Below are 27,790 nucleotides of genomic sequence, written 5' to 3'. Positions count from 1 at the left end.
AAATCTTTCTCCTTAGAAGAAAAATCAGAATAAATAATAAAATTTCGTTGGTCGAGTAAACAAAATATTTTCAAAACTTCAAACAAATTGCATATTCAAGATGACATTTTTGGTCCAAAAGATACAAAATTAATTAAGCAACACTATTGTCATAAATTTACCACCCGGCTGTTTGCAATTACATTTTTCGTATCAACTAAGACAAATAAGGCCACCCAAATGCCAATGCTACCAAAAAACATACAAACTGAGAAAAAAAAACAATTGGTCATCAAACTGTGTACAAAGCGTCTGAATCTCTCTTATGTTTGTGTTGAACTTTGTTCATCGCTGTTGAGCGCAGTCAAGATCCATTCTGATGCAGCTGCTTGTGTATCTGACTCAATTTGCGGTTTAAGCGATAGAAGAGTTACTGCCACCTATTATTTCAAACGAAAATGAACAACACATTAGATGAAAGTGAGATTCGCAGAAATTTCTGGAACATTGAAACAATTGGATCCACGGTTGGAAATAAACAGTGTCGCTTTCAATAATTGATGCTGGTCTGGTAATGTTAGCTAGCTAAAAACAGAATTGAGTATTATCCATTGAGCCTATTTTTGGGTTTCAATGAAACTTTACATCGTATAAAGTGGCTTCTACAAGATGAAATGCATTTCACCAGATCACAGGAAAAGATAGATTTAACTTACAAATCCATTTTCAAGCGCTCTGAAATCCAGGTCTTCGTCTGTATCTTCCTGCTCCTTATCCAGAAACTGCAGGTAACCATGGTTGATTCAGTTCAGGGGTAAATTTAGAACTACAAATTGTTTTGTGAATGACCAAGGGCTAAATTTACTTCATTCTCCATGTTGATAGGATATTGTACAAGAGTGGGTTCGAAATTCAATCTCAGGGGTAAAAATTTGATTTACCTCTAATCGAAAGAACTTCTTGACCTGGTTTGTATCAGGTTTGCCAGCAACTCCGACTGATTCAATCTCCACATTCTTCTTTTGTGTAGTTATACGGCGAGCTGCACCCTGAGTGAAACAGGAGACATAAAATCTCTTGAAATGGACACCAAGGATATAAAATATGCAATCCAGATAATAAGAAAATAAGTAGAATGCAATTTATGTAGGCCACTCACAGCAGCAGAGGCATCTCGGCTCAGCTGTGCAAGCTGGATGCCAAGACTTTGTTGGTTAGACATGAAATGTGCACCAGCAGGATGCCGGTTTGCTGAAACAGCTAGCCAGGTGGGAGTGGATCTCCACATGCTTTGCTTGGTAAATTTGAAACCCTGTCAAGCATGAGATAAGGCAATATACATATCAGTAACCAGTAAAATGTTAAAAATGGTAACACTGGAAATCACAGGATAAATAAAAGCCCATACAGAATATGACTTTGCCATGAGATCATGCGAGTTAGGTGCAAAAAGGGAATTTGACACATATGCATGTCACTTTATGCCAAATAAAGGATACCCATTGCATGCCAATAAAAACCTGGGCCGGCCAAATTAGAGAAGGAAAAATGCCATGTTATTTAATAATTTGTTGAAAAAGGGAAAATAGTGAAAGGGAATCAGGCGAAACAGAAGGAAAAAGTTTAAACCAGAATGATCAAGTTAAAGGAAAAAGACAGATAAAAAGTGGGCTGATGAAAGGGAACAATAATTTGTGCATTAAAAGGATGACCTGTCAGCTCTACAGAGTGGTAGATGAAGATGGAATCTATTGAAGAATTTCACCATGGACCCCAAACCAGACCAGCTGCCATCCCTACTAGAACTAATCCCCCCTTTCCCCCAATCCCACCAAAATCATCTCAACCGTCCATATGAAAAAGTTACCATCATAACTACAGCTAGCTCACAAGAACCACTGATAAAATCTAATATTTCTCATAGACTACATTAGAGTGCAAACCTTGTTGGTCAATGGAGCTGTAGGGATGTCAATATTCAGAGAGCAACTCTTTGGAAAAACTCCCTTTTTAATATCTCTAATAGCTGCATTAATCAAAGGTAAACAAACAGTGACTGCATCCTTGAAATCACTTTCTTGGCTTTCATCCTTTTTCCTATCAAAGAACAAAAAACCAAATATTCAGTTATTAATGACTTGAAAAAACTACAATTACATCCCATATAACAGAGGACACTTGCCAGTTCAGGGATATAGACAAAGATGGTACTCCACAAATTAATGCCTCCCTGGCTCCAGCGACAACACCTGAGTAGAATCTGGTGAATTTCAAGGTTACATAAGTAATTTCAGTTTCCATTTAAGGGGGGAAGGATTAACCAGAGATTATAATCACAGCTCTTTAGCAACATTCACTAGGTGGTAGATATTCAAAATCAATCACATAAGCAAGTAAAATGACTCCAAATATAATCCTGAATGAAAACATTATAAATGAGTACATAATCTGATTGGAATACGACAAGGGCATATGTAAACAACTTACGTGTGATGACCACAGCTTGAGCCTCGATTGATTCCACTAATTACCTGAACATCATAAAATATAAAAACTCCAAGAAAACTACTTAAAATTGAAATCCGTGTATACAAACAAGGATGACAGTACATAAGTGCTTACCAGCACAGGCTTTGACCAGGAAAATAGAGCCCCAGATAGTGCTAATGACACACAATCCACAGGAGTCCCTGTTTAACAAGCACCGACAACAAGTTTATACTACAACCAACAAATGGAACTAAATCACATAACCATAACAAATCCACACATTACATCCATAAAATGATGCAAATATTATCGAAAAGTCATAATAGTTCATCACCAGTCAAGCAAAAAGGAGACAACTCAGTATTTACTAGGAAGGACAATAAGTAACATTGCATTTACTCGATCTTACAAGAATAGCATAAATGATACACGTATGACCCATAATTGGATAACAGAAACGCCTTAATTTTTTCAAATATACAGTAATTAGGATAATGTTACATCCTCATTGTATAACATCACACTGAAGCATCTTTCATGAAAAGTTGAGATGATAAATATCTGCAGCCATACCTGAAACTTCATATGCTGTGGCTCCATTGATTTCAGCAGAATTAACTGCAATAGTTTCTTGCAGAGTCACAGAATGACCGGATACTGATTTGTCCCTAAAGCAATCCATTCACAAACTAACAAATCACCAAAACGTACCAAAGTACAATACTAGTAACAAAAAGGAAGCTACTGACAAACCTAAATATCAAAACCAATTGAGAAACACAACAAACTCCAATAAAAGCAATCCTACCCAGATAAGAGGATCAATTTAAAACCCAATAAATAATCAAATTGGACAATGAAACCCTATCCTCAAATACTAAAATTGAGAGAAACCAAAAGCATTAAAAAAATAACAAATACAGAAGGCATTCATAATCGAAGCAAATCGCAAGTACCCAGATAAATAAATAAAAAATTGAGAGAAAAAAGCAATAAAATACAGAATAAAATCCATAACCGAACAAAATTCACATACCCGAAAGAAAAAATATCAGGAGAAACAAACAAAAAAAATAGATAAATTACAAACAACCCATATGGTTACATAAACCAGCAAAGAGAAAAATCACAAATTTAACAAATCCCAGATGCTAAAATTTAAACTTTAATAGAAAAGGCATAAAAATAAACAAAGATATGGAAGAAAAATAAACCCACGATTGAGGAGCGCAAACATGGACATTGTAGAGGCCTTCATTAACCAAAGCTTTAACGAGATAAACAAGGCCAGGGGACTCAATTCCATCGCCATTAGTGACCAAAACAACAGGCTTTGAACTATCAGAATCAGACGTAGAAGGCTCAGTGGAATCAGACGTGTCCTCCTTTGATTGCTCTCCATCCTCATTGTTATTCTTCATCTTCTTCTTGCTCAGAAGCACCTCTTCAAGATTGGACACAAAGCCAGGAGGCACCATTTTGTTCCTGACAGAAGTCATGGCAAATTAAAGCTGGCTCTTGATGAAATAAATCAAAACCCTAAAGGAGAAAGCAAGAGAGAGAGAGACAGAGGGGGATGTAAATGAAAGAAATGAAAAGCTAACAGATTGATGAACAGAGAAATGGCCCGGGTTTAACGGGGTTACTTTACAGAGAGAGAGATGATGTTGAAAAATGGGGAATGATCATGAACAGAGGAAGGAATAGTTCCGCTTTTTTTTTGAGATACACAACAAATTCTCTAAGATTCTATATTATCATAATTACGCTTCATTGATCATTGCTCTTAATATTAATACGATATTAATGATACTTTTGTTGTTTTCTTTAATTACAATTAAATTTAATTAAAACCATACGCAATTATATAAAGTTGAATTTATTCTATTTAAGGGATTATTAAAACTAATAAAATACTTTAAAATTTTAGAGAAAAAGTCTAAATTCAAATTTCTATTATATTTATAAAATTTTAACTTATCTAATACGTAATTATCTTAAGATTTATCAGTTTAATTCCCCTAGTTGAATTTATTTCAATGAGCTAAACTACTAATTAAAAATGATTTGATGTATCTTAATAAGTAACCATAAATCAAAGCTTTTTTTCATTAAAATGTCAACAATGTTTATATAGTGATGGTTGAGGAATTAGGGTACATTTGATTTTAGTAATTTTTTATTATAAAAAATTAAAAATTATTATAAAAATAGATTATCTTAAATATTAATAGATATATTTTTTTATTATATTAATAAAATTTGATAAAAATAAATAATTATTGTGTTTAATTAGAGGTAATAAGAGATATTATAATGTTATTTTACTTAAATACTCTTAGATATAATTATTATAAAATATTTTTCAAGTTACTTATTATATTAATTGAAAATAACCGTGTTTTTATCATAAAAAATTAATAAGTAAAAATAGAAATATAATACAATCGAGATTAACTTTGTGATTTTTTAATATCTAAGATGAATATTATATGTTATATCACAATTAGTAATTAAAGATTACTAAAATCTTTTATTAATTATAAATCAAACAGAGTAATATAATCAATAAAAGATAAATTACCTTTAAGTATAATTATTATAAAATATTTTTTTATATTATTAGTTATATTAATTAAAAATAAAAATATTTTTATCTTAAAAAATTAATAAATAAGAATATAATAATAAAAAATCAATGTTACTTTGGTTATCTTTAAATACCTAAATAGAATTGTTAAAAAAATTATTTTTATATTTTCTATCAATACTATTATATTAACATTAATAATAAAATATTACCATAAAATAATCTAAATATCTTTACTATCAACCAAACAACACTTAATTTTAAAAAAATATGTTATGTTTTTTTTTTTAAGTAATGTGTTTTTTATATTATATCATAGATTTTCATTCATAATTGACAAGTCAATTTGTGGTGTATAATTTTAGAAATATAAAACTCTTATCCTGATTAAAATAGTAATTGATTTAATATTAAATATTGCAAGATATTAAAAAGATATTAAAGTTGGTACTTTCCCAGTCTCTATTAAAGGCTTAGATTGGCCCTTCCAAATCAATGGAATTTATTTTTTACCCATGTTTTTAAAAGGGCAAAGTACTATTTCCCACCCAAATTTTGGTCAAAGCTCATAGCATATTTATAATAGTTCAAAAACCTAAATATTTATTCATATAATAACTTTTATTAAAATTTTCTATTAGAAGTAAGGTTAAAATTATCATTTTTTTTATTAAACTTTAAACCTTAAAAATTTATATCATTTCTCTCCTTTAGTTTAAAAAACTAACAATTTCTCCTATAATAAAACTTTAAAAAACTACAATTCTCCCCTAGGGTTTCAATTTCATAGGTGAGTCACTGATTCATCAGAATCTGATGGCTCAACGATGTAAGAGAAGCCTCCAGAAGCGCATCATTGTCATGCTTCTAAACGACACTTCATCATTTAGAGGCATCGATCTGGATGATGATTCAAAAGCATCGACTCTTTTGGATGACATTTTGTCGTCCAGAGATGTTGATCTAGATGATGATGTGTTATCCGAAAACATCAATTTGGATGACGCATCATCATCCAAAAGCATCAACATTTTCTGGATGCTTTTTCGTCGCTATTGAGTCATCAGATTCTAGTGGATCAATTACTCACCTGAAAATTTGAAATCGTAGGAGAAAATTGCAATTTTTCAAAGTTTTATTGTGAGGGAAAATTGTTAGTTTTGCAAACTAAGAAGGGAAAATTATATAAATTTTTAGGGTTTTAAAATTTAGCAGTAAAATGATAATTTTACTCTTATTTTTAACAGAAAATTATTACAGAAATTAGTTTATGGGTAGGTATTTAAGTTTTTGAATTATTGGAGGTGGTCAAATAGTTTATCTTATTGATTTGTGATTCGACTGATTTAATTAGAAAATTAACTAATTTAATGTATTATCAAATTATTATATATTTCTTAAATAATATCAAAATTTTATTACATTTTTTAAATATAAAACATACGAAATATATAAAATATAATTTCAAATATGTTAATTAAATAATTGACACTACATTACATAGAAAAAGAAAAAATTAATTACAAATTTTATCATTAATTCATTTAAAATCTTACAAATTATAATTCTTTTAAGTTTTAATAAGAGAAAAATTATATAATATTATGTAAACCCATTTTTTTATTTTAAATAGTTTTTTCAATATAACAGATTTACTGATTTTGATTGAATTTTAAATAAGTTAATATATATATATATAAATTAAACTAGATTGAACTAAATTGAATTATAAACTAATTTATAATTTGACCGATTAAATCAATCGATCCAGTTCAATTTTCAAAACACTTTTATTTACAAGGTATTTATGAAACATAAAAATAAAATCAATTTATATGGAATAAATTACAAATTCTTTCGATGGGATTGTTTCAAAAATAGTAAAGAGAATCAATTCTGATGAAATAATTAAAACGTGAGGTGATTAGTAACGTTATTATAATATAATATAATTATTGGCCAAAAGATTTGTTACCACTCAAGGTTTGTTAAAATAACAAAATTCTATTTATTAAGTTTAAAATCCTAAATATCCACCCATTTATTAAAATTTATTATGAGTGTTAAGAGTAAAAATATAATATAGCTAAAAAATTTTAAAAAATTAAAAATTTATTATATTTTTTCTTTTATTTTAATAATCTAACAATTTTCTCTTACTAAAGATTTAAAAAGTGATTATTTTTTCTAAGGTTTTTTTCTCTTCTTTGACGACCATCTCTACTTTGTCATCAGTGTTCTCTCTCTCTCTCTCTCTCTCTCTCTCGTCAGCTTCACACAATTAAAAGAAAACCTTAGAGAAAAAATGATCATTTTTTTAATTTTAAATGAAGAAAAATCATTGAATTTTTAAATTAAAAGATAAGAATATGATAATTTTTTTGTTTTTTTAATATTTATAGTTAAATAATATTTTTACTTTTCACCCAATCAGTAAATTTTAATAGAAGGTAGGACTTTAAGTTTTTTAAACTTACTGGGTGCAACTTTGTTGTTATTTGAGCAAACCTTGGGTGGGGATAAGTCCTTTGGCCTTTAATTATTAGTTTTGTCGAGGCAGCGTGGTGACTTGTCATTGGACAAGTCCTAGTCAAAAGATAACATCATTTCCTTTTGAGCAATACTATGTGTACCTATTTTGGGTACATAAATGTATACACACTCATATGTGTCATCATATGATTGGTTATTGTTTTATTCTTAATTCAAAATCATTCAATCATATGATGACACATATAAATGTGTATATATTTGTGTATCCAAAGTAGGTATACATAGTTTTATTGTTTCCTTTTATGATATTTATTAATAAGAAAACACAAAATCATAATGGATTAACAAGAGAAAAAAATTATTAGTTTGTTCACTAAATTTTGCTAATAAGAAATTAATTAAATTATCAATATTTGATGGAGTCAATATAAATATAATAAATAATTTTAATTGATTTAATTAAATATAATTTTACTTTCATTTTTAATTTTTCAATAAAAATTAATTAAAAGAAAAAGAAAAACTCTTAACAACCAATCATGTCAATCTCTATCTCTTCCATGTAAAATTTCACTTTGAAAACACAAAATCAAATTAAAAAAAAATATTAGATACAAATATTAAGTTTAATCTTAATTTAAAATGTGTTGATCAATTTCTAAAACATTAACTTCATGAATGATGTTTGTGTCTAGATAATGAGAAGTTTGAGCTTAAATTTGATTGTTGTTTTGATGATTAAGTTGTGAATTTTGTTGAGATTGAATACTTTAAAGACTATAATTGGATTTAAGTCAATCTAACTCGAGTTTGATTTTCAGTTTAGTTCGAATAAACTTGAATTGAACAGTTATGAGTTGAGCTCCAATCATAGTTTTAAGATTTTAGCAAACTCGAGCTTAAGTTCAAAATTTTTTACATTTTTAAAAATTATATTTTCTAATAGAAGAAAACACGTTAAAAAATAAAATTATGATTAGAAAGAAAGTAAATTTATTTATAATGAGTGAGATGAGTTGTTAGAATCAATCTCACCTATGTGGGGAGTTTAAATTTTAAAATTTGGCTAAGACTTAAGTCATTATTTAAAATGAACAAAAAAAAGTTGTTGAGATGTATCTTTCCATCGTAAAGTGCTAGGGAATGCATACTAGTTCAATTGACTTACACTCCTTCTGTAACCTCCCCAACTCATCTTCTATTTACAAAACAATAAAACGGGAAAGCATGAGTGTCAAAACATGAGTATGTACATGATATGTGAAAACAATTACAAGCTTGAGATGTGTTTTATATAGGGTTTGAGACCAGAATTTTAAAGAAAACATATCATTGATTTTTATGAAATTTGAGAAATTATTTGCATTTTTTCTAGGTCTTTGCGGTGATGAAGTTTTATGGCATAGAGATCTCGTTGAACATATATAAGATAAAATGTTACTTTGGAATATAAGTGGGATATAAAGATCTCATAGGTTGAGAGATTTTGTGTCACTTACGAAAACATATTTTTTCAATATGATTTTAACAAATATGTTTTTTAGAAAGTTGTTATGATAGAACGCTTGTGATATATTCTATGTATCCACAAAAAGACGTTGTACCCACAAATTTATTTTTATTAAAAAAATTTTATATTATATTTTTAGTGAAAATAAGATTTTATAATTAAGATTATTGACTTGTTTAAAGGGTCATGCTACGTAGTTGTATAGGTCATTTGTAGATAAGATAGATTGTTATCTTATATGTCTTGTTCATAGTATGTTTAAGTATTTTGAGAAAGAAATTAAAATGCTATAAATATAACATACAATTTTGGGTCAATTTGAATTGTGTTAAGTTTACGTAGACATGATCCGAGTTGGGTTAGGTTTAAAAATTTTTAATACGATTTAAATTTGGATTGAAAATCTTTGACTTGAAACAAATCTAACACGATACGAATACGATTCGATGACATGAACTGCTAGTTAAGTCTAGTCTAAACAATTCATAAGGTAAAATTAACAAATACAAAGTCAAAAAACAAAATTATACAATTAACAGGAAAATATAAAATCTACCAATTTATTAAGATAATCCATCTACTTCCGAATCTCTTGGCAAAATGTAAACTTAATCTCAACTTGCTCTAGGCATTGCTCCCAACATGATAAGGAACAAATTTGCAGCACTGAGCAATCTCTCCTGCATAAATTGGCTCCTCAAGTAAATAACATTAACAAGAAATATTATGTAAAAGACATTATCAATAGAATAAATAAAGAAAAAGGAAAATTTTGCTTGAAAGAGCACAGGCAATGAATGCACAAAATTTTTCAAAGTTCATCACAAATATGATAGTCGAATCACATTTCATATCATTTTTCACTAATTTCGTATAATAGAATCAGTGTGGGTATAAGATTCAAATCTCTTTTTGTATTTTCTGTTTTCATCTATCAAGACAAAGAGAAACTTCCAGGAAAATTAACAACTTCAACAAATACTACTGTCTCATGTCTTTACCATATGGCTCATGTAACCTTGTGGGTACACTTGCTTTTATTTTTGTCCTTATTTTTGGGTGAATTGAAATAATTAAATAAGGTTTTCTATTCACGGGAAGTTTTCGAAATTGTTCAACAGAAACTTGAGAGACATTAATTGTTGGTGGTGGTGAGATTTACACTAGGATAAGTACATCGAAACTTTGGAGACTTTATGTGAGTTATACAATATGCAAACTTTAGATATTTCTTGGTGTGAAGTGCTTAAAGAACTGCCTCAAGGGATGGGGAAGTTGATAAACTTGCAGCATTTGATTAATCCTGGAACAAGATGATTAAGTTACATGACCAAGGCAATTGAGAAATTAACTTGACTCAGAACATTGAGTGAATTCATCGAAAATTGCAGGAGTAGTGAAGGTAGTAAAGCATGTAGTACTCCTGCATGCTTGAAAGATTTGAAACATTTAAGAGGAGGAGCGCTTGATATTAGAGGGCTAGGAAATGTGAGTGAGGTTAAGAGAATGCAAATTCTCAGCAATAAGAAAACCCTCTTCCATTTAACGCGTACGTTCGACAAAGATGGAGGAGAGAAGGAAAATGATGATGATGGGTTACTTCTTCAGGTTTTGCAACCGCATCTAAATTTAGAGGAATTAGATATAGGTGATTACAGAGACTACTTTTTCAATTCAGAAGCCAAATAACCACTGTTTGACACATACTGTTCATTTCAGAATTTTCACTCAAAAGCCTATTTATTGATTCTTCCTACGAACCTCATGTTGAATGTTTTGCGAATCTCCCCTGGAGTTTTTCCCTTAATCATGTCTTCAACTGTTTGGCAAGTCAAGTCCAGTAAGTTTTGATGTTGAGATAGTTCGCAGCGAGAATGAGATTGAAAAGAGTGGCCTGATTGACTTTGACGAACACGGCATCCCAGGCCTTGAGTTCGTCATTGATGCCAACAGCACATTCGTCGGCCTTGGTGGCCTCGACGTGCTTCTTGCAGTACTCGATGACCTTGGACAGGATCTTGTTGGTCACATTAGGAAGAGGAATTCCGTTGTCGGCGCAATCGTCCGCTATCATATGTTTAATAGTCCGCAATTCCGACGCAACAACTTCATCCACCTCGAAGGCCTCATCGTCGGAGCTTTTCAGAGTAATTTTCTTGCTCATTGACATTCCTCCTTACTAATCAATCAACAGATGCTCGTTGAGCTTAGGGTTGCTCAAGGTGCTTGATTTTGAGGGTGCATGCAAACCTATGATATCTGATGATGATTTACAAATGTTGTTACTCTTAAGTTACCTGGATTTGAGATGCACTAGTATAGATTTTCTTCCATCTTGTGCGGGCAATCTGCCATGTCCAGAGACGCTAGACGCGAAACTGTAACACAAAAGTTTCTACACTAACCCAGCATTTAAACTCAATGCAGAGATAAAGATTTTAAAAGGCAAAAAAGGATTCAATCTGGATGCTCGACAATAGGCTCTTGAAATTCGACACTAGAACGCATCTCTGTGCTTTCATTTATTTTCAGCTCAATGCTTCCACCACATAAGATGGCAGAGTTTAGATCAGTCTAACTACTGTTCTGGAGAATATAACCTATACATCTTTCCCAGACATGTTGAATTTTCCCAATTCTTTCTGTGGATACACCAAATTGTCGATGATGATATACACTTTCCAGTTAAAGCATTGTCAAACTGCTTTTGGCTTCTGATATGCATACAAAACATTCATCCGAAGGCTAAATTCTCCTAAACAATACTACACTCTCGTAAAAAAGAAGATTCCTAATAGAACATCAACGTTTCAAAGATCTTCATCTCATCCCATGTTGCCAATCTTCTAACACTTCTTCTCCATCACAAGCACTGCTAGTTTTAAATTGGAAGTTCTGAGTTGCACTCTGCTCCTACCTTACCTCAGTTGATTCATGAAGTACAGAATTGACCAAAACTTTGCCCTAATCTGGAAAATTTCAAGATTTGATTCCAACAGTGATCATCCACCTTAAATTCTTCAACATACTCCCCTGTTCATATTATCTTTTACGTTTGTTGACTTCGAAAGCTACCAACTACCATAAAGTTTCTCTTGCCTTATAAATCACTTGCTGCCAGTGCTTCCTGTTATGTAACTACAGTTCACTTCTGAGGTCTATCTTCTGATATTCATGAACCTGCAGTGTTTCATGAGCATAAAATCAATATCCATATTCAATGAAAAAAAATTGTTCTAAACAGTACCTTTGCCACAACCTTTGTGAGATGATTGCTGTAAAAGAGTACTTAACATGTCTTCCATCCTCTTTGCGCGATCACCCTGCTCTTTTCTTAACTCTTCAACAAGGCTCTCCAATTGTTTTATTTTTTCTCCTTGAGCTAGCATCTTTTTATTGAGTTCTATGTTGGTCTCCTATTCATTCCAAGAATGAGAGAGAGAGAAAGTCAATAAGATGCTTCAAAAGTTCAGCATATGAAAAGTCAAGAAAATCATTCCTGGCCCAAAAGTAAAAAAGAAGATATACTTGAGCACAATTGGTTCAGGATTTGATTATCATGACATATTCAGAACCGATGGCTACACTGAAATAGGTTTAAGCAAATTAGAATAAAATTTTCACCATACAAATCCAATAAATCCCAAATAATCAAAATAGCTATATATGAACAAGAAAACAAACAAGATGTGTTATAAACCATTCTGTCATTAGCAAAGCGAAATCAGCAGTCTCAAACATATTGTATACATGACAAGTTTAATCAAAACTGTAAACCACTCCAATCTCAATACACATTATTTAATTAGATAAAAACAGTGAGCCACACTTAATATTTCAATCAAATCCATTCAATCTATGATTGGTTCGATTGAAAATCTCAACTGGAACTCAATCTAGTCATACTGTAATAAACCATTCATTCACTGCAACAACCCTCTGTTTTCATGGCATCATACAATGAATAAGTAATACACTTTCTGAAGTCATGAACATACTTATAATAATTCTTTTTGATGTTTCCAGTTGCACAAATGAAAAAAATGATTTACAATTCTTGAAAGCAATATTACCAACTTACCATCAAAGTCATGTCTCGTGGTTCAATAGCATCCCTCAATGTCAAGTTGTGTTCCTCCTCAGAATCCGTTGATACAAAATCTTCTGCTCCATCCGAATCAAAGTCTTCATAAAGAAAACTATCATAAAGAGGTGCCTATGAAACAGATAGAATCAGCTTAATCATATGTTTACACACACAATAAATAAAAAAAGAAAACTATCAAAACAATTATATATAATCTCCTGAATCTACAGCTAGAGATCCTGACCATGCAGAAATTCATCCACATCAGAGATGAAGGAAACAATAATTAATTCCTACCTCGGGTCTTTTGGCTGCTTTGAGTGGCAGGAATATAGGAGAATCAAACTTAGGAGGCTTTATGACTGCATATGCTCCTACATTATCAAATCCACCAAACTGCATATGGAAAGGCAACAAGTGTGTCAGATCTAGTTTTTTCTAAAAGATTTAAATGATACTCATGTATAAAGAACTTTTACAAGGGAAACGACATTTTTTGTTCTTAGGTTAGCTGGTCTAAACTCCCGTGCTACAAAGAACGGGGTTCCTAAAACAAGACAACTTTAAGCCTTTGGCTGTATATCTATTACACTGAAATAGGTTTAAGCAAATTAGAATAAAATTTTCCCCATACAAATCCAATAAATGCTAAATAATCAAAACAGCTATATATGAACAAGAAAACAAACACAATGTATGATAAAGAATTTTTACAAGGGAAAAGGCATTTTTTGTTCTTAAGTTAGCTGGTCTAAACTCCCGTGCTACAAAGAACAGGGTTCCTAGAACAAAACAACTTAAATTAATATCAGACCAAATTCTAGTCCTTTACATCATCCAATTAAAATATATGAATAACCCAGAACATTATGGTATTTATTGCAACGTTGAAAGTGGAAATTAGTAGTTTAATGTACCAGATTTTGAACAACTACTACAGACAGGAGATCAGTTCATTCATTTGGTAAATATTGAACAATTGGACAGATGTCATCGAAGCATGAATAAGAATTGATAAACATAGATACAACTTAGAAAGTATTTGAACACAAACTGTTGATCAGGATTACGTAGAACTAAAACTAGAAGGTAAAACTAGAAGAGTGCAAGATACAAGCAGAAGATTTTGAACCTGTGCATAACTTGGAGCAGTGAACAGAGTATATAATTGCCCTGATGCTACATCGTGATCTTTGCTGTACCCATTTAATAAATTTCTAGAATCTTCATGACCAGTCCTTGCATCAGGACCCTCATGTGATCTTATAATCAACTGCAACAGCAACAGACAATAACTCATCCAATCTTAGAATGGCAATTCTTACTGTTATCAACAGTTACAACAAAAAGGTATGGAGGGAGGGAGAGGGAAAAAGAGAACTTGCTACCCAGTCAATACTGCATTTTTAAATACCTAAATATGGTATTTCTTAAATTTGTAGCTTTAACATTGTTTCATTTTTCTTAAAAAAGGGAAAAAAGCCTCAACCTTAAATCTTGAGAAAATAGATTTTAGAGCACCGAGGAACAAAATAACTAAGGAACCAAAAGAAAAAACAAATCACGAAGGTTGCTTTTACTTCAAATAAGAACCAAAGAAACATGCAACAGGTAGATATGGTAGCAGAACACAATGAGATGTTATCTGTGTTTATCTATTTGGCAGACATATAAATATAATTGATATAGAATTTATAAAAACAGCTGAGCAAGTTTATGGTAAATTCAAGCAACTAATAATAAAAGCTCACTCAATTTATATACTGTTACCTTTAAATGGTTTTCACTTAGGAACTCCTCAGTATAATCAGGACCCCACAGCAGACCTGATCTTTTATCTTTGTTTTCCCTAATTCCAGTTTCCAAAGATGGGTCAGACCATAGAACATCGGCCAATAAACTATTTTCGGGCACATCTTCAAGAAATCTATTAACTTTAGCTAGCTCCTTTAAAGAACCCAAACATAAAGTATTCAACTTTCTTCTCTTTACACTTTTAGAACTTTTTGAACTGCCACTGCCTTCGCTACGAAATAGTCCCCCATGTGTTGTGTAAAGGCTATTAGCAATGACTGAGGCCAATGGAAATGCTTTAAAACTCTCCAAGCATTTATCATAGACACTTTTGCACTCCTTTAAGCCAAATTTGGTGCATATCTCTGACCAGAAACCATTTGTCAATGTGCAATCTTTTGATTCATGATTTCCACGGAGTAAAAATACCCTATGAGGAATCAGGACCTGTAATTCAGAAATCAAAATAACAAGAGAAAGAAAAAAATAAGAATATAATTATAGTTAAATTTAAATTATAACACAACAACCACAAAGGAAAATAAAAAGGAGATAGGGGCAAGCAAATGTGAGGATATGTACTATTTTGAGAAAAGTAAGTAAAGCTGAACAGGACTTTGAATGTAGCAGTTTCTAATTTCAACATAATTTACAAAACATTTCAATATTTTCTATCAAAATTATCTCCCTCACCCTCTATTACAGATCTCTATACTATCATCAAGTAAATTAGAGCTTCATAGCTTATTCCAATCAATTGTAAAGTCAAAGCCAATTAATTATTTTATTAAACAATAGATAGTTTGAATCCCATACAAAGATATCTCAAACAGTAAACTAGTTGGACCTTTTAAACTTGAAAGAATTTGTTAATTATTTTCACATCACAACTTACAATACTTCACCAAGTGTATAGTATTTACCAAGAACAAGTAGTCAATAACCTCATGCAAATTGTAGCAGCATCTTTTTTCCAAGTTACTTAGCTAGAAGCATATCTATAAGAGTTATGAAAGAGGTTATATTAGAAAATAAGCAGAATCCTCAAGAAAATAATGCAAAGCCTCGAAATTCCTAATATCTCTCTACTAGCATCCATGGAATATCTTCGTTCATCATGGAGAATATTTCCCTCTTATTTCCAAAAATATCTTCTATCATTATGGAGAATATTTCCCATTTATACGTAAGTGTTGAGTAAATATGATAGAGCTCGAATCATAAGTGTATGGGAAGGCCAACAGTTTGTGGAGCAACAAAAAAGTGGTGGTCCAGGAGAATCTCAGGATCATTTCAACACCTCCACGTGGTTAAATATTGTTAGTGAAGATGGTGAAACAATTAAAGGAAGAAGGGAGAATAAAAAGGGAAGGTGAGAGAAAAGAGGGAGGATTATTGTGAAGGGTATTTTGGGGTAAGGCTTTTGCCTTTTAACGAGAGTACTAGCATTCTCGAATCTGACAAATTATTGTTTTTAGTTTCTTCTAGCTCATATATAATACACTAGTGCAAGTTTTTCATTTAATTTCTGGTGTGTTGGTCTACTTTAATTCCTTGGAAATAGATTGTTTGTGTGTTACTTGCTAGAGTGTTGTGATTCAAGCATTAAAGGTCCAAGGTATCAACAAATTGGTATCAAAGCGGTCATGATTCTGAGGATGGAAAGAGTTGATATCATCAAGTATGACAATGGATTATAGAGGTTCGTCCAATGACTAGCACAAAGGGAAATCCGAGAAAGGTGGGAGAACAAAATTTGTCTTCGTTGTGAAACAAGGAAGACTCAAACCATGATTGTAAACACAAGTCATGGGATGTCCTAATGGTAAAAGAAGACGATTTGGCTAGTGAGGGCATCCTAATTGTATTCGATGGAGAAACAAAGGAAAAGAAGCAGAGTTTGTTGATTCCAATGTTCTCGAGGGAAATTTGAGGTTATTTGAAAATCCGTTAGTGGAAAACGACCATAAGAAGAAAGGAATGATAGATTTTAGTGATATCCTATTGGCGAAATCCATTGGTTCATCTAGAGTTTTACTTCAATTGACAATAAGGGAGGAACGAGCAATTGACAATGAAAAAAACATAAAACAAAAATAAGAAAAGGAGAAATCAATGGAGACATAATTGATCACCAGGTTCGACGGAATTGATGCTAAAACTCTTAAAAAAAAATAGTGAGGCCGAAGAAGGAAGAAAAGAAGGAGATGAAAAAATTTATAACAATCCGACCTGACCCAACGACCCATTTACCCAACCTAAACCCAAACTCATTTCAATACTCAAAATCCAATCCACAAACCAATAAGTCAAGCTCAAGGCCAAAGCCAAAACTCAACTGGCTCACACCAAGCCTAATGCCATTTATTCCCTAACCCAAACCCACTCTTTTAACCAATTTAACCACAAAAAAACCTGTCCCACCTATACCACCTATAATGTCCAACCCATCTATATAAAAAACACTAACCCAAACTTATTTAGTCAAACCCAACACCACCCCACCCAACTCCACCCAACCCCACAACTCTAATGGTTCCTAACCCAATACACTAGTATACAATTCCTTGTTTTCTTCTTTTTCAAACCAATTCGACCAAACCAACTTATGTTTCTCCCACAATCACCATGAACCAACCCTCAACATACCAGAAAGCTAGTTTGTTAGTCAGTGAATCATCACAGATTGGCCAACCCCCGAACACTTCAAACCAACTTTCATCACACATCAAACAACCACCACGATAGGTGAAAATAGATTAAATCCAACAACATGGGCAATTAACGCAACAGCTTGAACTTCTCATGTCTTCTAGTGACAACTCATTTGGTTGGTTATAGAGCTAGACCTAAACTAGGTTAGCTTGATCTTAATAGTCGGTTTAATTCAACTTAGCTTGAAGTCGTTTAGCTTGAATTTAAGCGAAGTTTAAGTCAGGAAGGTCAGCTCTTTTTTAAAACTAAGCCAAACTCATGCTAGAGGGAGTTTGACTCGGTCCGGCTTGTGAGCTAAGGATAGTTTAATTTAGTTCAAGTTTGGTTCGCGGCTCAGTTAGGGCTATGTTAACTGTAAAAATGACGTTATTTTATTAATGAGCTGCAAACTTAAATCACGAATTTGAGCCATGAACTCAAATAGAACTCAAATCGGACTAAGCCGAACCATTTTTCATTTGAGCCGAACCTGAGTTACCATTCATTTTGAATCGGCAAACTTAAGCTGAACTTGAACCAAATCATTTTTCATTCAAGCTAAACTCAAACTAAAAAGTGTTCAGGCTCGACTAGTTCATATACATCTCTAATTGGTTAGCTAATGCAAAAAAGTAATTTCGTATCAATAAAACAAATAAAACAAAACGGATGTCATCTATCTTATTGTGTTTTGAAAGTATGGCCTTTGGTTAGTCATTGTATTAAGAGCTTTGTTAGCACTTCAAATTGGACCAACCCAAATGAGATCGCTATAGGAAGAATTAATTTTGCTCAAGCAAATCAACACAGTAGGTGAATATTAGGAGCAATTTGAGAGATTATTGGTGGCAATTCATAGCATATCCAAAGAAGGGTTGATGAGAGTGTTTGTGGTGGGGTTGAGTGAAGATATTCAAGCATACCTCAGGCTGTTTGGGCCTAAGGAGTCAAAGAGAATAATGAGTTAGGCCAAAGTATAAAGGGCCGAAATTGAGCCTTGAAATATGTGCTTGGTTTGGACAATTCATCGACGCCATGATTCAACTTGACTACAAACAAAGTCAAGGTGATCGCACCTTATTCATGAAGCATTCAGGTAAAAAAAAATCACTATATTCCTAATTTATATTGATGATATCATTGTAACTAGAAATGATAAAAAATAATGGAAAAGATTAAGGAATCGATTGTCTAAGGAAAGGAACTTGGGAAACTAAGATACTTGTTAGGAATTAAGGTGGCTTACTCTAAACAAGGAATTTTTGTATCTCAAAGAAAATATATGTTCAACTTGCTAAAAGAAACATGAACACGAAGCAAGCCTTCAAGCACTCCAATAGATCCAAATCACAGAATTAGCCAAGATAAGAAAGGAAAGGCAGTAGACACAAGGTGCTATCAACAACTGATGGAAAGACTAATCTACCTTTCACATACATGACCAATGTTGCATATGTTATTGTGTTATAAGCTAGTTCACACATGACCCAAAGGATGAGCACTTTCAAACGGTTCAAAAATCCTTTGATGCCTAAAGTTTACACTTGGGAGAGTTATCTTGTATAAAAAAGAAGTAAAACTAACTGTAGAATGATATAATGATATAGATTATACTAGATCTCTAACAAATAAGAGATTTACTAATGGATATTGTACTTATTTTGCAAGACATCTAGTCACCTGGAGACATAAGAAACAGAACATTATAGCCTGATCAAGTGCAGAAGCGAAATTTCAAGTTGTGACACATGGAATTTGTGAACTTCTATGACTCTGAATTATCTTGAATGACCTAAAGATCAAAGTGACTAGACCGATGAAGTTATTTTGTGATAACAAGTCAACTATCAATATAGCACATATCCTAGTTTAACATGACAAATACAAGCATATTAAGGATGATTGACAGTTCATCAAAGAAAAACTAAAAAATGGGTCGATCATAACTCCCTACATGTCATCAACAAACCAATTGGTTGACGTATTGACTAAAAAATTGCCAAATCCGAGGTTTCAAAAGATAACATACAAGCTAGGAATGGAAAATATCCACTCAACAACTTGAGGGGGAGTGATGAAATTCCTAATATCTCTCCACTAGCATCCTTGGAATATCTCTTATCTTTATATATTATATTTCTCATTTATTTCCTAAAATATCTCTTATCATTATTGCGAATATCTCCTATTTATATGTAAATATTGTAAATATTTCTAGTTTAATTCTCTCCTATTACTTAAGGATCTTATCCTTATTTAGAATAGGTCCCCTCCTATACATTATACAATTTACCTATCAATGAAATCAAGTGAATAGGCTTTACTTCTCCACACAAAGTCGGTATGTTGCTTGCCTAACAAGACAAAAAACAACCTATCCACCAGCATACAACAGTCCGTACACAAAGGCACACACAAAGACATGCATAACAAGAAGTTTATATAATTTTCTAATGTTTTTTTTTGACTTTTTTGTGCCAACTCAAAGATAAATTTAGTATGGTTAATAATAAAGTAAATCCAATATAAATACAACCTTCATCATACCTTCCAAGCCAACAAAACTAGAAGTACTTCCAAACCCCATGAGCCTCCACCAACATAATTACCGTTGAAGACAAAATATTGACGATCAGAAGGAAATCCAGTATTTTCTTCAAAAAGAGCAATCAGGTCATGGAATTGTCCATGTATGTCACCAACTATAACAACTTCTGAATCCTCTTTAACATGGATTTTGACACAATTCTTTTCACCTCTCATGATTTTTGAAGCAGCATTAATCAATTTTTTCACCACAGTGACAGGAATTACATTATGGAACTCCTTAGGGTCTTTCCACGAAGACCACTTTAAGGTTGAAATAAGAACTTGAATCCACTCCACGGTTATACGTCCATTGCGAGGCCATGAAATACAGGGCTTACAGCATGCTTCAACAGAAAGGTCATGTTCCTTGCTTTGGCTCTCTAATTCACTAACTAACAGTCTCTCATCTCTTGTTAAACCAACTTCAGCTAGAAGTTCCTCGATTACACCTTGCTGAGTTGAGTTAAGCACACTTTGTTTACTGATTACATTGCGCGCACCTCTTAACATTCCCAGAACTGCTTGCTTCCACTGTTCATCTAAGTCCTGAAAAGTCATCTCAGATGCATAATCAAATACCTGCTTGGCCACAGCCACCTGCACAGATTATATTGCAATCATTCAGTTAAAAAAATTGTGGCTTAACATTATTGTGTGATAAGACTCTTTTCTTCATTAAGAGACCAGTAACAGCATCAGAAAAAATAAACCTCATCTTACAACCTATATGATAATAAGCCCTAGAGCAATTCTCTCCATAGATTGATATACTTCATTCTTATTCTGTTCAGTTCTATCCTAACCTCATCATCCCACTCTCAATCCAAACAAGCAATTCTTACCATGCTGTCAACACTAGAACACCATAACTGGTCCAAATCCGCCTCTGTAACCTGCAAAATTTAACATAAAACTACAAAAAATTCAATAAATATAAAAAAATGAAGTGATAATTTTTTATACTCTCTATCTACCGGCTTTGTTCGCGCATTGACCACTCCAAATGCTATTTCGAAAATCATAAATACACGACGAAGATTCTCATCACTTAAAGTAACCAAATCCATATCTCTATTGATGATTCCCGTAATCTCTCTGAACTCATCAACGTCCCCTTGCAATACGAGGAGGTCCATTTCTAGTCAACAAACTAACTGCAAACCACCAAAATAAATAAATTATTAAATCACAAACAAAATTTTTTTCCAATATCATTTATTAATTATCAAAAAGTGCAAGATCATGTGTGCCAAAAGGCAGGCAGTAAAAAGATAGAGAGTAGTTGAAGAAAGAAAAGAAATGCGATAATAGCGTAACGATATGGAGATTTAACGAAAACTAAACAACAATAACTAGGATCGAAATTGAGATCTAGCAAGAAGAAAATTAGAGATAGCGTAACTCAACAGCGACGGATCACTGGCCGGAGAAGAAGCCTTCAGAATCACCGAAGGTTGGCAACGAATTTGACTGTCGGTTACTGAGACGAGAGACATTAACAGATAAACGACATTGTCGTTATACACCAAAAGATGTTAAGTTGTATGTCGTTTTACTCAAATTTTTTTCGAAGAGAGGCATCCCTCTATATTTGAATACATACAATAAACCCGAATAGTTTAGAAATTTTACATTTTCGCACCTAATAAATTTAGTGAAACTTTACAAATTTTATGACTTGCATTATTTTACAACTTTTTCTTTAAAAATTTTATGGCTTTAAAAAGTAGAATAAACAACAGTGACTCAATATCGTCTCTTCATTGGTTCAACAATATATTGTTGCAATAATAGATTTTTCTAAGATTAATGGATTATTTCTCACCCAAAGTTTAGTAAAAGTATAAAATCCATTTGTTAATTTTTACAGACTTAGATATCTACCCATTTATTAAAATGCACTAGTAGGATTAAAAATAAAATTGTTATTTAGTTAAAAATATTAAATAAAAAATTATTACATTTTTCCTAAGATTTTAATTTTTTTTCTTAATTTTCTGGTGAGCTTCTTCATCATCGTCTTTATCGATCTCTTCCTCCTAGCACTTTCTCTCCTTCTTGTGCTCCCTCTACCTCCAGAAGTTGTCGATTTCCATTGTCGACAATGAATGGCTATTGGATTTAAACCCATGAGTGGGTTTCAAATCTAGATGTCGATGACATTCGTCATCAATTGCCTTCCTTCACACCCGTCCATCGTCTTTTTCACGCATCATCCTTCACCTTCCTTCATGCATTGTCCATCGTTGTTAGTAGCCATTCATCGTCGACATCCCGATTTAAACCTACTTGTAGGTTTCAAATCTAGCAATCGTTCATTGTCGATAGTGGAAATCGACGACGTCTAGAGGTAGAGGAAGTGTCAAAGAGAGAGAGAGAGTACTTGAAGGAAGAGATCAACAAAAAGCTTATCGAAAAATAAAGGAAAAAAATTAAAACCCTAGAGCAAAAAATGATCACATTTCAAACTTTAAGTGAAAGAAAATTGTAACATTTTTAAACTTGAAAAATATAATAAATTTTTTAGTTTTTAAAATTTTTTAGCTAAATAACAAATTTACCCTTAACTTTAACAATGAATTTCAATAGATGAATGAATTTAAGTTTTTTGAAAATTAATAAGTGAGAATTTATCTTTTCACTCAACCTTGGGTGGTCCTTTGGATCTTTTTTTAATAACAACTTTCATTGTGAAATTATTACAAACTGTAAGTACCAAATCTGACAAATTCCGGTAACAATCTCTCCATTAAGAGCTCTATATGCATGATTAGATAAAAGCACTGTATTTCTGAAGAGTCAAGCCGTCTGATTGCAGAAAGGATACAATTGATTCAAATAATTTGGCTACATTAACAAATAAATATACATTGCCAGTTAGCAGAGCTGGTAAACTAGTACATACATGGCACTCAAGAATGGTAGACATCCTCATCGATCGGATCATCTTCACTAGATCGCTTCCGCTTCTCAAGCACCTTCAAACCTCCAACTCGATTTGCCAGAAATCTATCCACTACTGCTTTAATCTTCTCCAATGCTACCTTGTTTTTCAAACTCAAGTTCTCTGTTGATGCTGCATATGCAATTTCTTGTATTTTTATCATTTCGGCGACCTGCGAAAGTCATACATTATACAATATACTTTACTTTGGCCAGAAAGGCTATTCAAAATGGATTAAAGAGTAGGAAAGAAAAGAGGATCCTTACCGACTCTTGAAACTGAGATGGAACAAATGCTTGCCTATGAAGCTTTTTCCTGGTAATCTTTGAATACCACTGAGTGTATTTGGTTTCATCTACATCTTCCCCACCGTCCAAACCACCCACAATATTTTGGTGACGATTTGACCACTCTTGCAACTCCAAATCCAATTTTTTAGACGATTCTATCTCTGTATCAAGTTCATTACTCTTACTCTCACGTCGTTGCACATCCGGTGGAATTGATTGACACAACTCAAACTGCCTCAAACAACGTTCAGGCAAATGCCATTCAGCTTTATCCATACAAATAATGGTTGTTCTAGATTTTCCCAGCATAAGATCTCCTCTAATCTCATCTGGTATGCTTCCATCCAAATTTGTGTAAGGAGTCCAGTTAATCTGTTTATATCAACCTTGGTCATCAGATATCAAGAAATAAATATCCACATAACAACGTCTAATTTCACCAAGTAAAAACACTTACATCAGTTGGCTCCAGCGCATCCAACTTCTGTCTGTACATAACTACATCAGATTTAGCTTGATTATTTAGTTTTCCCTTCCACCGAAGAGCAAGTGGAAATTGATGGGACAAGTCTTGCTTAAGCTCTGGTCGGCCAATGTTCAGGTGAAAGTAACTCCAACACTGGAAAAGAAATGCTTTATATAACAATCCCAACTTTCCCCCCCAAAAAAAAAAGATGTTAACATGAAAACATTTCAAAAATTTTGCAACAATAAGTCCCTTCCATCATAAAAATGAGTCATTCCATAAAGCTTGTTGATAGCTATTAAACGTAAGATTTTGTCAATGTTTCACCAGTTTTACGTTTCCATTTAATAAGTTTTATATTCTATTTTATAATTTGTACCACAGGAACCTAAAAATTAACCGTTAAGGCAACTCAGGCATGTAGTTTGCTCTAAAAGATATGCTATTCAATTGTTATAGCTAACTACTTGGAGAAAAGTTATGACCTTCACAATTTCCCAAAGATTGCAGGTTTGTCAAGGACCTTAGTTCTTTATTTGAGTTTGCTAAACATGGTTCAGGACATGGTAACAAGTTTCACATCACATATATTTTCTTCATGCATCGATACTACTGTAGAGAATGTCATATAAAATTTAAAATCCCAACAGAAAATCAAAAGCAAGTTACCTGTAGTAGTGTCAAAGAGCCACTGATGGTACCTTGAGATTTCATGGAAGCTTTACCAAGCTGTCTATACAGGAATGCTAGAGCTGCTGCACCCCATGCATACTTTCCAGCTTTCTCAAAGTCCTTGAACAACGGAAGATACAGAAGTGGGACGAGATTCCCTGATGTTGTAGCAAATATTGTGCTTCCCACCAAATACAACAGAAATGCACGCGTCCGTTGCTCAACTTCTTCAGCACTAGCATCTTTTGGACAATCAGAAAAATTATCCTTCAACCAACTCAGTTTCACCATTCCACCCTTTATCTCCTTAGCATCCGAATTCGGAAATTTCCCCAATAGATCTCCACAAATTTCCATATGAGAACCTGACTCAATGCAACCAAATAAAAAAGCTAAACAACATTTTGAAGAACAAATCAAATCAATTAAGAAATAGCTCAAAAATCCACAAGCACTCCTCAACTCAGGTTCCCTGAATCCTCCCCAGCAAAAGTTTCCGAATATATACTAATGAAACTATATGATAAAATTTCCCAGTAATAAATCTCCAATGTTATCATGCCATGCCACACATGTATATATTTTACAAAACATAGAAATCAAATCTATCTACTATATTATAGGATAGGGGATGGTAAATTTCCTCCCAGTACCTGACAAACTGTTATCTCTCACGACGGCTTCTCCGTCAACACGTAGTCCGATAATTCGCGCCACCTCATCGAGAGTGATAGTAATCTCACCGTGCGGTAAATGAAAGGTGTTGGTTTCTCTTCTCCACCGTTCAACCAGAGCAGAAATCAGCGGATTGTTCAAACTAATTTGTCCGATCAATCTGAAATGTCCGAATCCTGCTTTGGTCACCAACTCGATTTGCTTCTTCGTGAGCTTCCAGCCGTCGATTTTCGATGTGTGTTCATGACAACGCAGCGTGCCACGGTCTTGGCCCTCCCAAACAGCCGATGAAACGTGTTGCTCTTGGTCGTACAGGACTGTCGGATCCATTGGACCCGGATAACTCGACAATGATTCCACGAGATCCATTTTAGAATAATTGTATGGAGAAGGATGTAATTGCAAATCGGATCTACAAAAACAACCGTCGACAGAGATATCGCCGCCGGGGATATAATGAAGACAAGTCGCCGAAGTGATTACTCGGAAACGAGATGTAGAAGATTATGGTTTTCATTGTCGGTTTCTGAGACTGGGGCTTTTAGCGAGGATGAACGACATCGTCGTTTTGATGTAAGGGTCGCTGTGATGTATGTCGTTTTATCCATTTGTATTGTAGGGAATATGATTAGTGATCGGAGCAATTACCAGATGACCCCGAGTAATACTCCTAATTAATTTCAGGACATCTTAATTTATAACAAACAAAATAGCCCCTAAATCTAACAAAGGGTCGGCATGAACCGTCCAGAAAAGGAACAGCCCATAATTTCATGGCTCGTGTCGGTGCCTTGTTAGGGGTCTACAGGTAAGGTCCATAAGTCTGTCCGAGACTACCTGTAAAAATAAAAAATGATAAGTTGGTTTGACATATGATGTGTGTATGTTGTAATTTTAGTTTAATATATGTGAGCTCAAAGAACACTAGACATTTTCGTTGACATATCAATAAATATTATAAAAAAATAACATAACATTTAAAAAGGTAATAACAAACTGTGTTTACAAGATTAAGATCAATATGTGTGATAAGTTTGGTCAATGAATATGTATGGTAAATTCGTTTGATTCAACCTTCCGAACCCTAGATAGGCCTTTAATTAGGGCATTGGTTAGTCCAATTATTAAAACATTGCATCATTCATTATCCAATCGTCTTGTGTTTCACGGGGAGATGATATCACACTTGCAATCTTTTGCTCTACAAATACAACATCATTAGGATTGAAATCACACATTTCAAGGTCAAAATCTGTAATGGTTATTTGAGAACAAAATTGTGAATTGTCATGGTTATTATAATAATTGAAACTTGATGCATGAAATTAACGTAATGACATTTTTTTCAAAATTTTTTATTTATGTTTCCACGTATTAAAGGTTCTTTCTATCATATTTCACAAAGAATGAATGTGTCTTATTAACCAACGTCATTATTGAGTGAAAATGGTAACCATAATTTACTTAATTACTTAATTTAATAATTATGACACTGAATGAGGTTGGCATAAATAAATTGTTGTATTATTTTGCTAAGTAAGTACATCAATTATTGATCTCATTCTATTAATTGCAATAAAATTAGAGTAATATTATATATATAAATAATGATATATTATTATATGATTAAATAATTAAAAATTAAAAATATAACAAAATCCGATCGTATTATGATATATCATTATTTATATATAAAATTATATATATAATTTTATTGATGAAATTATTAGGTTCATCTTGCAAATATCTTGGATGAAGGCAGTGAGATTTAAAAGAGAATCAAAATTGGAACCCAATGACAAAAATGAAGGATTGGAAGGAGATATACAAGTCATAGTCTGTTAGCTATAGTTCTTCAATTTCACTAGACTTAACTGTAAGCCACAGTATGTCGATTTCACCACATTCAACTTGGCCTTTTAGTGCCTTAGGTTTACATAATATTTTATTATCAAAATAAAAAAATTATCTTAAAAATAGATTACTTAAAAAATTATTAGATATAAATTATTACTATATTTGATAAAATTTAGTAAGTATAAATAATTATTGTATTTGATTAACGGTGAAAAAAGAATATTAATAAATTATTTTAATTAAATACTCTTAAATATAATTATTTTTTAATATTTTTATATTATTTATCATATTAATTAAAAATAAATTTATTTTTATCTCAAAAAATTAATAAATAATAATATAATTATAATAAAATCAAGATTATCTTGATAATCTTTAAATACCTAAAGTGAAAGTGGTAATCAGATTGCCACTTATATTACCTGTCACGTCAACATTAGTAATAAAAGATTACTGTAATATTTTATTATTAACAAACCAAATAAAAGAATAAAGGATAGATTATCAAGATAATATTTAAATACTGAAACCAAACGGCTCCTTAAAGTTTCAAATCTGGAAGTATTCAGTGGCTTGGAAAGAATATTAACCATTTAAAATTTAGTTGAAACATATTGCACATAAAGATTCTTAGCTGCATCACAAACGTAGTGAACA

General features: G+C 32.4%; 3 protein-coding genes and 1 pseudogene across 10 annotated transcripts; all 4 read right to left on the bottom strand.

The window, feature by feature from the left end:
* Positions 1 to 67: 67 nt before the first annotated feature.
* LOC123219817 (5'-nucleotidase SurE-like) lies at positions 68 to 4,227 on the bottom strand. 3 transcript variants are annotated; one of them, XM_044641813.1, is made up of 11 exons: positions 4,116 to 4,227; positions 3,688 to 3,954; positions 3,043 to 3,137; positions 2,602 to 2,669; positions 2,467 to 2,510; positions 2,162 to 2,239; positions 1,923 to 2,076; positions 1,139 to 1,291; positions 921 to 1,028; positions 696 to 761; positions 68 to 419 (listed from the first exon to the last, which is right to left on the bottom strand). In XM_044641813.1, exons 2-11 carry the CDS (start codon positions 3,945 to 3,947, stop codon positions 303 to 305), a joined length of 1,143 nt encoding a protein of 380 aa, XP_044497748.1. In that variant the 5' UTR covers positions 3,948 to 3,954; positions 4,116 to 4,227; the 3' UTR covers positions 68 to 302. The 3 variants fall into 3 exon arrangements, with proteins under 3 accessions (XP_044497748.1, XP_044497746.1, XP_044497747.1); XM_044641811.1 differs by having other exon boundaries at positions 4,121 to 4,219; XM_044641812.1 differs by lacking the exon at positions 4,116 to 4,227 and having other exon boundaries at positions 3,688 to 4,109.
* Positions 4,228 to 10,337: 6,110 nt separating this feature from the next.
* Positions 10,338 to 11,374, bottom strand: LOC123219816 (annotated as a pseudogene).
* Positions 11,375 to 11,544: 170 nt separating this feature from the next.
* LOC123219815 (serine/threonine-protein phosphatase 7-like) lies at positions 11,545 to 21,787 on the bottom strand. 6 transcript variants are annotated; one of them, XM_044641804.1, is made up of 10 exons: positions 21,629 to 21,787; positions 21,201 to 21,380; positions 21,069 to 21,119; positions 20,185 to 20,823; positions 14,920 to 15,390; positions 14,282 to 14,422; positions 13,447 to 13,545; positions 13,144 to 13,278; positions 12,310 to 12,478; positions 11,545 to 12,242 (listed from the first exon to the last, which is right to left on the bottom strand). In XM_044641804.1, the coding sequence occupies exons 2-10, from the start codon at positions 21,360 to 21,362 to the stop codon at positions 12,235 to 12,237; spliced, it is 1,875 nt and encodes a 624-aa protein (XP_044497739.1). In that variant the 5' UTR covers positions 21,363 to 21,380; positions 21,629 to 21,787; the 3' UTR covers positions 11,545 to 12,234. The 6 variants fall into 6 exon arrangements, with proteins under 6 accessions (XP_044497739.1, XP_044497741.1, XP_044497740.1 ...); XM_044641806.1 differs by having other exon boundaries at positions 21,634 to 21,783; XM_044641805.1 differs by having other exon boundaries at positions 21,201 to 21,376; positions 21,624 to 21,781.
* Positions 21,788 to 22,999: 1,212 nt separating this feature from the next.
* LOC123218057 (protein MAIN-LIKE 2) lies at positions 23,000 to 25,921 on the bottom strand. The gene is made up of 5 exons (XM_044639261.1): positions 25,252 to 25,921; positions 24,596 to 24,963; positions 23,918 to 24,079; positions 23,437 to 23,832; positions 23,000 to 23,342 (listed from the first exon to the last, which is right to left on the bottom strand). The coding sequence occupies exons 1-5, from the start codon at positions 25,640 to 25,642 to the stop codon at positions 23,139 to 23,141; spliced, it is 1,521 nt and encodes a 506-aa protein (XP_044495196.1). The 5' UTR covers positions 25,643 to 25,921; the 3' UTR covers positions 23,000 to 23,138.
* Between the last annotated feature and the right edge of the window lie 1,869 nt (positions 25,922 to 27,790).

This window comes from Mangifera indica, chromosome 6, assembly GCF_011075055.1.
Source record: "Mangifera indica cultivar Alphonso chromosome 6, CATAS_Mindica_2.1, whole genome shotgun sequence".
Lineage (NCBI taxonomy): Eukaryota > Viridiplantae > Streptophyta > Magnoliopsida > Sapindales > Anacardiaceae > Mangifera > Mangifera indica.
The sequence above is the reverse complement of the archived record's forward strand: the minus strand, read 5'-3'. Positions and strand labels throughout refer to the sequence as shown.